General features: G+C 39.1%; 2 protein-coding genes across 2 annotated transcripts; both read right to left on the reverse strand.

The window, feature by feature from the left end:
• Positions 1-274: 274 nt before the first annotated feature.
• On the reverse strand, positions 275-3,454 carry LOC140780685 (protein FAR1-RELATED SEQUENCE 11-like). Its single transcript, XM_073126388.1, has 4 exons — positions 3,307-3,454; positions 1,857-3,133; positions 1,288-1,731; positions 275-1,196 (listed from the first exon to the last, which is right to left on the reverse strand). Exons 2-4 carry the CDS (start codon positions 2,886-2,888, stop codon positions 492-494), a joined length of 2,181 nt encoding a protein of 726 aa, XP_072982489.1. The 5' UTR covers positions 2,889-3,133; positions 3,307-3,454; the 3' UTR covers positions 275-491.
• Positions 3,455-6,988: 3,534 nt separating this feature from the next.
• LOC140794923 (acyl transferase 7-like) lies at positions 6,989-8,580 on the reverse strand. The gene is made up of 2 exons (XM_073147207.1): positions 8,062-8,580; positions 6,989-7,985 (listed from the first exon to the last, which is right to left on the reverse strand). Exons 1-2 carry the CDS (start codon positions 8,491-8,493, stop codon positions 7,143-7,145), a joined length of 1,275 nt encoding a protein of 424 aa, XP_073003308.1. The 5' UTR covers positions 8,494-8,580; the 3' UTR covers positions 6,989-7,142.
• Between the last annotated feature and the right edge of the window lie 1,769 nt (positions 8,581-10,349).

Genomic DNA, 10,349 nt, shown 5'->3' on the forward strand with positions numbered 1-10,349 from the left:
GAGGTTTGCTAGAGCCTAATTCAACATTGATAGATTTCAACTCTCTGAGCAACGAAAGATAAAATAGAGCATTGTTGTATGACAGAAATATCCCCCACCATCTTGGAATATGATTATCCTGATAGTATAGGCAGTAAACAAACTTTCTAGACATTTTTATTGCTACTGTTTCTTTGATCAGAGTTATGTGATGTTGTATGATACAACTAATACGAAACTTAGACAGAGAATGAACTTAAATAGTGGAAGAGAAGACAACAACACACTCCAAATGTTTACCCCACAAAAGATTCAATCATCAGCTAAATTTTTGTTAGTTGGAAACTTACAAAGTACAGAGAAGTCCTAATGAACCATTTTCATTACTTGGAAAGACAGAGTGTTCTACTGTTGTCTTGCAGAAATAACACAGAAAGCGTACAAAATAATTCACCATGCACACACACTAGTAATCTGCGTCCACCCTAGTTATCGACAATAATTTGTCATGACTACAACAATGCATGCAGTTCCTTTGGCACTTCGTTTGATCCCTTCAGTTTTCTTGGCCTCCCTCGGGTAACTGACCTTGCAGGAATAACATCAACTGTAGCATCAAATGAGGAGCTAGGCTCAAAATCTGAGGCAGCTTCATCAGCATTTGCCATATCTCTCACATGATTGAGAAGTCTACTTAAATGCCATTGCACGTAATCAAAGCGATCCCGGGTTACTGACGATTCCTGAATTATTATAGAGGCAAGGGATCTCAGTGCTTGGGAACGATACTTGTGGCCAGTACTTTTAGGAAATAATGAGCTTTCACGACGCCATCGTGATAGTAGGTATTTCTCTGGGATGAGAAAGCAATTCTTCAAGGAGAGTACTCGAAGAGCATGTCTACATAATATACCAGAGTATTCAAACCCTGTGCAAGTGCACTGGACCTCTTCATTAGATGGAATACACCTTACCATATGCCCTCCGTCTGACTTCAGATGATGTCGGACAAGATAACTCTCTCTTGATGTTTCGTAAACTGCATATTGTGTTGACAACATAATTTCCTTTTGAAACATTTCAAAAGCATAATATGTTAGAATAGTTGATGCATGCTCTTCAATGGGCAAGCATGTCTTGATCTTGACATTCTCCCGACTTTGTTGCGTTGTTGCTTCTTCTCCTGCTTGATTTTGGAAATCAACTGCAACGCCTACCTGCACAAGTAACAGAATCAATAGCATTCAGATAAAATGTGCAAATTTGCCAAACCACAAAAGAGAAACAATGACCAGGATTGTCTTTTACCTGCTCTACGAAATCCTTAAGACGAGTTTGAGAGTTTAAGAAACCTCTGAAGAATGACTTCATTGATATTGAATGATTAGTTGTCAACAATCCACCAAAAAACCAACTTCGCAAGTATGGTGGTGCCCAATAGGATCTATGAGCATATAATAGGCTTATATGCCTATCTGAGCCAAGTTCAAAATCAATAATCATCTGCTCCCAATGATGCTCAAACTCTTCCTCAGTTTCCAAATCATGTATTTTGTAAAATTCAGATTTGAACTTTTCAAACTGTGGACCAAGTGAGGCAGAAAACCAACCTGTTAACATAGACATTACATGCCAAATAGAAAAGGCATACTTTGTATTTGGCAATTCATTTATTAGAGCATCTTTGAGCTCCACACTAAAATCTGTCAATATTGATTGTGGGAACTTGTCATCCATGAGACGGAGAAATGCCTGAAGAAACCAAAAAGAGAGTGATCTTATTAGGTGATCATTAAAAGTACAAGTTGCAGCTAAATTGGTTAAAAAAGAACATCATTATTTGAAGAGGGATGAAGACTGAAGAGCGTTAGGCTAACCTGCAAAGCCCATTTATAAGAATGTGGTTTTTCATCTAGCAAGACAACACAACAAAAGAATATGGTATGCCCGTTGTTGTCCACACCAAACCACACACCGACAGGTCTATCATATGCATATAGATGATAAGTTGTGTCAAAAAACACCACATCCCCAAACACCTTATATGCACGTATGGAGCCTACGTACGACCAAGCAATATGCTCAAGCTTGTTGTTCTCGTCCAAGGCAAACTCATAGCGGAAATCTGGGTTTTTCTCTTTCATAACTTTGCAAGCTCTGAGAAGTTCTGCACCTTCATTTTCTGGATTTATGCTCATTGAGGCCTGAAGAAAATTTTTCAGATCCCTCTCAGTGAATGTCAACTGACCTGGTTTGACACCCCTTTCCATTTCAAGAGCCCTCATTATAAGAGTCACATCACAACCACCCTTTGCAAGAGCTAAGATGCGCTCTCGATCGACTTGTGATATATATCGATAACCGGGAGAATACTGTACATCATTACTATCCAACAACTCATGATTATGCACATTACTGAAATTAACAACCACCCATCGGGCTATTCCACCAGAGACATTTTTCTTTATCACCATCTGTGCGTCGCACTTGCATCGAGATGGTTTCTTCTTCCTTTGACGTTTCAATTCACTCGATTTAATTGGCAGAGGGGGACCTGCCCGATGGCAGACGAGCTCCCGTTTGTACACTCCCATTGGATGTTCTGGATTACCCTTCGAGCGCTCTCGCCTGACCAAGAAACCATTATTCCTTGCAAAGTTGCTATAATACTCTAGGGCTTCCTCATCACTTTGAAAAGATTGTCCAATGCATGGAGGTGCGACAACTTTATGCATACTGAAAGACATCTTCGGCAACCCGAGCGCAAAATTTGGCTCCGTGAGTCCAATTGGCTCAACAAATTCCTCATCCTCAAGTCCTTCAACTTCAACATAGCATTGATCATCCCCGCATGGACACCGTCGCTTCCGAACTAAACAACTTGTGCTTGTAGACGAGACACTTGTCATTATCAACTAGCACTATTTCCTGAATTCGGTTGGCGAGCATAGGAAAAAGGCCAGCAGAACAATTGAGATGTATGACTTCCCAAATTATTCGGTAATTCTGAGCTTAACAAGGAACTATGAGGCAAAATACCCATCCATCTCATAGAACTCATCACTTCCACATAGTTTTATTTGTCGAATGAACCCTAGTGAAGGAGTAGTATAGAGCACCATCTCCAACTTCATCAAAAATCTCTTCTTTTTTTCTAGTGTGAACACCATTTGGTAATTAGAAACCATATACATTGAGAAAAGAAATTTTGCTTCTTGTTACACTATCAATTGTACCACAGATCAAGTAATTGATGAGATTACATCAAACAAACTGATAAATGATAACTTAGAGCTAGAATTAACAGAGAGGAGCTCGATTGCTTACCTTAGTTTCCAGTTGGGGTTAGGGTTAGGGTTAGAGCTAGAACTGAGATCGTCCGGACCTGGGACAGCGTCCAAATCGCCGATGAATTGATATTGGGACCCTCCTTTTGCTGCAGATAGATCTCCGGAGTCTAGAGAGAAATGCGGCTGGGGATGGCAATGGAGCGAAGTGAAAGAAAAGAAGGGGTGGATATATCGGCACGAGAGCTCGTAACTTGTTAGCCGTCTGATCATCCTTGGATCTCCAGGTGTAACTGGATCTCTGGATTTACATTAATTTGTTTTATTTTGCATAAGATATGGGGATCTGAAGTAAGATTCTTTTTACTTTTATCTCATCTTAACGTACTAATAATATATATATATATATATATATATATATATATATATTTCTGATTAATTATTTTCAGACAAATATTAGATAATAAGATGCGCAATCAATCGCTTCATAAATAATATAAAGAGTTAAAAAACTAAAAGCAAGCTATTGAAATTTAAATTCTTGACCTTTAAAAAAGATTTTAATATTATGTTAAATAATTAATTAGTCTAAATATTTATGCTATTAGATAACATACCGATAATGTATATCATGGTAGCACACGAGCTTTCCCTAATATATATCATGGCTTTAATAAGTCGTTCTTGAGTACTTCTAAGTTTGCTTAGTGCACTAAGATTAGTGACTAAATCTTAGAAACATGTCCCAATGAATACTAAACCATAGCTGCCTATTGCAGGAGCCATGATCTTCAGTGAGCAACTATTGAAGGCCAATGCCTTTCCTGATCTCTTCTCATCATGCTCGCAACTAAATAGTCTCTCAAGATCTTTCGGTCAACGTTAGTATGCCAAGTCTCTTAAGTGACTTAATTAATATTAAATATTTTATTTTATCTTTAATTTTTTTTTTTGTTATTCTCATGCCTCTCCACTTTTTCTTCATCTCCTCTATCTTCGAGCAAATCTCACCCCGATCCCTCCTCTCTTGATCTATCATCTCTCGATCTCTCCTCACTGAAGAAAAAGAAATTGTTCCTTCGTCTTTCTTCCTCCCTCCACTCGAACGCTGCCACCGTCCGCTCTTCTCTCTCTCTCTCTGCCCTACACCAATTTTATAGGATTATGATTACGACATAACTTTAATCTTTCCTACCCCTTTGTTCTCCGTCGACGACTTCGGAAGTATCGTCGTTGTTGACGACCACGTCAAGGGCAAGATGGAGGAATTGATCACCAACATCTTCTCCTCCTCGATGGCTAATTGAGCCCGATCGCCAATACTATCTCTTCCTCGACTCCATCCACTCACTGTGCCAGTCACCATTGATGGTGAAGAAGTTTCAGGTGCCAGTCACCATTGATGGTGAAGAAGTTTCAGGTGAAGCCTGTGATGAAGAGGATTAAAGAAGTTAGGGTGGAGGAGTCAACGGTGGGGGTGACGATGGAGATGAGGTGGAAAGAGGCAAAGACAGTGCTGCTGGATATGAGACAAAAACCAAGGAAAAAAGAAAATGCCCAAACGAGAATACATTAATGCATCAAATAAGTTTGAATAGTGAAAAAATCCCTAGACACAAGTATGTATCTAAACACTAGGCAATGATCTCGCTCGTTCGCTTAAGTAAAAGTCGGAAGAAACATTAAAAATGAAAATAGAGATGAACGCCAAGATTTTAACGTGGAAAAACCCAAATGGGAAAAAACCACGGATCCAAACTCGGATCAAAACCAATCACTAGAATAGTAGCAGTTACAAGACTGACTCTCAAAACAACCCGTCGATCCAAACGACTTTGTTCCTCTCAGTCTTGCTCGCTAGAACCCACGATTCACCGCTTCTCGTGATTGAAGTCCAATCTTAGTAACCCTCGAGATTGATCTTTCGTCTAGATAGCCCTTAAGATGAAATATTAAGATTTGTAGATGAGAAGAGCCTTGTTAGTTGAAGAACCGATGTAGCCTCAAGAAGTCTCCTTCAATAATGCTTCTTCAACCACACTAGAGATAGGGTTTCACAATCCTTATATATCATCTCCAAGATAGAGCCAAATCCAAATCTTATCCGTACTCATGAAAGTACAAGATAGAGCCAAATCCAAATCTTATCCGTACTCACGATCTTCAAGATAGAGCCAAATCCGAGTCTTATCCGTACTCACGAAAGTCCAATATTCTTAAACTTTGTTGGTGCGTTCGAACGGGCTCGAGTGCGTTCGAACGCGACAGCTTGAATTCTTCAGGTTGCGTTCGAACGCGTTTGTGAACGCAGCTCTCGGTCTGTGTGAACGCAGATTTCGCGTTCGAACTCGTTTGTGAACGCATCGCGTTCGAACGCATTTGTGAACGCGGCTCTCTGTCTGTGTGAACGCAGATTTCGCGTTCGAACTCGTTTGTGAACGCACCGCGTTCGAACGCGTTTGTGAACGCGGTGTGAACTCGACGGCTCTTCTCCAATAATCTTGCAATTCTTCAAACCAGAGATATTCTAGACTTGTATAAAGCTCATATACATGAAAAAATATACTTAGTATATTTTGTACACAATTGCCAACAAATAAAAACCTAATAAATAGAAATAAAATTATTTCTCTTTAAGATGTTCTTTTCCATCCATGAGAGTTGTTCTTGGTCGTCTTTATCAATGTGAGTTGGATTTGGCGATTTGCCTATCCTCCCTTAAGCAGTGGATATCTTGACACATCTCTCTCTCTCCTCTTTGAAGATCAAATAGCACATGTGTTGTCCAATTTTTTTTTTTTTTTTTTGAACTCTCTTCCCCTCTTGAGAAGGAGAATTAGATTTCGGTATTTTAGTTTATTATAAAAAAAATCTCTTTTTAAGTTGTACATGACTTGCTAGTACACATAAAGCTATTATTTTCATATTATTATCACATGATAATTTATGGATAGAAATATATAATAAAATATTAATAAAAATGATTAATATATTTTTAATAGTTCAGGAGGCCAATGTGTATAAAAAAAAAAGGTTCTGATGCTCATTATGAAAATAGATGATACTTGAGGAGGCCAAAAAGAAATTATTTGTTAATTTTACTTGTTTCATTTGCGTTTAGAAAAAGTTACTGAATGTACTTTGCTGCGGGTCATGACATGAGTATGTGAGTTATAATTAACATGCATGCATTTATCATGAGGATGGATGGATGAATTTGTCCATGCACGTGATGATCATTAATTCTAATTTTGTTTCTGCAACGAGAAGAGAATGAGTTAGCCTGTACTGTTTGTCCAGGATAATTAACTGCATGCCAAATATAATTTGGTAGCTTATAAGAGACAGCTATCTGAGTATCATGTCTATGGAAAGACACCCTAAAAGTTATCTGCTAGCTACATATATATATATATATATATATATACATATCGAGAGAGATGGTGGCTTCCCACCTAGCCCCACTCATTGACACTATGATACCCATAAGGCCATAAGTAGCTAGTAAAGAGAACAATATCCAATAACAATCACCAATTCACTACTAACAATACCTTGACATGCAGACATGCTTTATTAACCTCTCATACTTTATTCAATATTCAAAGAAGCTACAGTTAGGGGCGTGTGGCTTTATATATTTGGAAACCTGTATGTACACACATCTTTTTATAGTGTAATATCGCAATCAATCTTTAATTCATGGAAGAAGAGAAGAAAGATGAAGGATTCAAGATTCTTTTATTTGTGATGATTAATGTTTCATTTAACACTATGGATGTAGCATCTCATTTAGATGCATGACACCAAAACGGGCCTTTACTTTACTGTGTCATGGGAGTGGAATTCCAAAATTTTTATTAATTAAAACAAGCTCTAATATTCCAAGTTAATCATGCCGTCGTGGAACGGCGTCAAGTGCTCCGCCGCGACGCATTGGGTGATCAACCGGGCTCCGGGCTTCTGCGCCGACGGCTTGACGAGGATACACGTGGCGATGTAGTCCAGGTTCGTCAGTGGCACCACGTGGACCGGCGGGCCCCAGCCGTAGTCCACCTCAGCGAAGCCCAGCCGGGTCCAGTCGGACACCAGCAAGGTCCCGTAGTCAGACGTTATCTGGTACGGGTCGCCGATAACTTCCCCCTTCGCCCATCTGGCGAACTCGGCTGGCAGCCTCTTCTTCCCCTCCTTGATCAGCTTCACTATCTCGAGGACGGAAGAGTGGAGGATCCTTCGACACGTGGCGGAGACCCGCATGATGTAGTAGCAATTACCGTAGAAGCCCCCGTTGGGCGGCAAAGTCTGGTGCAAGAGCGGGCGAGCGTTCATGGCGAAGCAGAGGTGGATTTCGGATTCGGGTCGGAAGTTGACCGCCCGGGTCCGGCTCTGCCAAGCCTTGGCGACGAGGACCTCGAAGGCGGAGCAGCGTTGACCCGTCTGCTCGAGGAACTGGTTCTTGAAGCGGTTGATGTAGTCGAGGGAGATGTCCATGGCGAGGTACTGGAGCTTGCTCTTGGACGGCTCAGGTAGAGGCCCACGTCGTACGTTGATAGGGTCCGGGATGGCATCACGGGCCCACGCCGGTTCGACGGAGGGCCGGGTTGCGCCTCTCGCGATCTCGCCGACGGCAGCCATGAACTGCGCCGCCCCAGGCCCGTCGGCGACCGCATGGCAGAACCGGAAGCCGACCACAAATCCACCGCAGGTGAATTCAGTTACCTGAATTTGCATTGATCTAAAAAGTTAGCCTCGCACATGAACAGATGATAGAATAACACAACTTATTAATTAATACCTGGGCAAGCAGGATAAGCTTGTTCTCGTGTGATGGGTCTAACGTAGGATTAGGGTGAGGCAAGAGCTCATCCTTTGAGATCATGAGAGGGTGCTCCAAGAAGTCCACATCCTTGAGGCTACAACTGGCAGATGCCTCAGTGAACCACACCCCTTCTCCAGTGCAGGCGACTCGCAGCTCGCCGTCGTCGTCGTCGCCGTCAGACTCCACGAGCCGGCCGGCGAGGGGATAGTAGTAGACGAGAGCCTTACCTAGGGCTCCTCCAATGACCTTAGCAGGCTCATGTCCTTCCTTGAAGACATGGAGAGACTCGATTAAGGCTCTCTGCGTTGGATACCGGTCGAGCCACGACAGCCTCAGCTCACCGCCCGGCGTCGGCTCCGCCGGACCGATCACCTTCTGGGAGAGCCTTGAAACGGTAATATTGCTCATGGTCAGTGATAAATATATATATATATATATATATCTCTCCTTTGAGAGTTCAAGAGTGGGTATAACATATGAACTCTTATATAGGATTGATGTGGTGGTGTAATCTACTACTTGATCACGATAAATAGACTGGAGATCCTGTTTAGTTTGACTAACCTGCACATAAAAACAATATTGACAAAATAGAGAAACATAAAGTGATCCTTAAATAAATATATATCCAGAGAACTAGAAAATTACATATATAAAATAAAAAAATTTAGAAAGGTAAAATAAGTTTTGTTCAAACAAAAATGTCATTTATTTTAGATGGAAGCCTAACGGTTACAACATAGTCAAAAACATACAAATACATAGTGATGTAAAATAAAGTAAGTGGATAAAGTGATTTTTATCCAAATTTTTTGTTGGTTAGTATGAAACAGAAGGAAGAGCCAACTCACTGTGGCCACCAACTTGTTGGTAGGAGATTTCTTAAGAAGAAAAAAATGTGGGTAGGTGATGAAGATATTTAGTGTCCTTTCTAATATTGTACATAATATTATCTCTGCCATTTAATAGTTGATTAGGTGTGTAAAATAAGTAGCCCTTTTGGATTCACATATAAACACAACTAGGAGCACTCAGTCGTTTTGTATGGATTAATTCAAAAAAATTCTTCTGTTTGATTATTAGGTTCGCCTATTTAATATAAACATGGATAGCACGTTTATATGTCTTTGTTAGCAACAACTGTTTCCAACTAATCAGGTCGATTAAGTAAGTTAATACGTATACGTGCCATCTACTATGTCAAATATATATATTATTCTCATCACACACTCATTTCTATAATTATGGTTAGCACTCAAGCAAAAATTAACAATATATTGACTTCACAAAAAATAGAAATTATATAGAGTTAAGTAATGTTTGAATTCTAAACCTTTAGAAGATCAAGCTCTGATATCATAATAGATAATTAATCTGTTGATTTTAAATTTAAATTGTTATTTAAAGGAGCAATAATGTAGGTCATACCCTTACTATCATGAGCCAACCTTGACCTTTAATTTCGTAGTTTTAAGGTTTTAGTTAAGTGTATCATTGACCAAAATTTTTATCACATCCTTTTCTTAATATCTTCAAGAAAGTCAGGTAGAGCTTTACTTGCACTTCGTATGATACAAATGGTATGTGAATTTTTATTTGTAGCACAAAAATCTATTCAAGATAATTATAATGTGTCTACAATCTAGATTGTAAATTAATAATCCTTTTAATTCTTGACAAGCCCTGTGTCAAAATATAAAAAAAATGGCATAAAAATAAATAATGTGGCACATAATCTAAGTTACTTAATGTATGTAACTCCGCAATTACTATAATATTATTCTTATATATATATGGACATGCATGTATCCTAACATATATGAATAACATGTATGTATCTAATTGGCTTAGAAAAAAACATCACACTTACATGAATCCTATAATAAAAGAGCAACTACTTAAAACAAAATTGATCAACTGTGGTATTTACTATTTCGACTGTTGTGAAAATGATACTAATGCGAAGTTTCACTAATATTTCTTCTCAAGCACCTAAGTAAGTACTGTTTGAGTGGAATTTTTATAAATGCCACTAATTTGGCATAAAATGCTATATAATAAATGCCAAGATACATTATATATGTCGTTCATAATTTTCATACATTTCATAAATATCGATAAGTGTAGAATTAAGTGACATTCTTATAAATGCTATAAAATGAGGAATGACACAGCTGACATGATCAAGCTCTTATCCAATATAAATCTGAGTGCACAAGTAAAGATGTGGAAATTAATTAATTAATTAATTTCTTTGTGCATAA

This window comes from Typha latifolia, chromosome 1, assembly GCF_019914945.1.
Source record: "Typha latifolia isolate L0001 chromosome 1, TyphaL0001v2, whole genome shotgun sequence".
Lineage (NCBI taxonomy): Eukaryota > Viridiplantae > Streptophyta > Magnoliopsida > Poales > Typhaceae > Typha > Typha latifolia.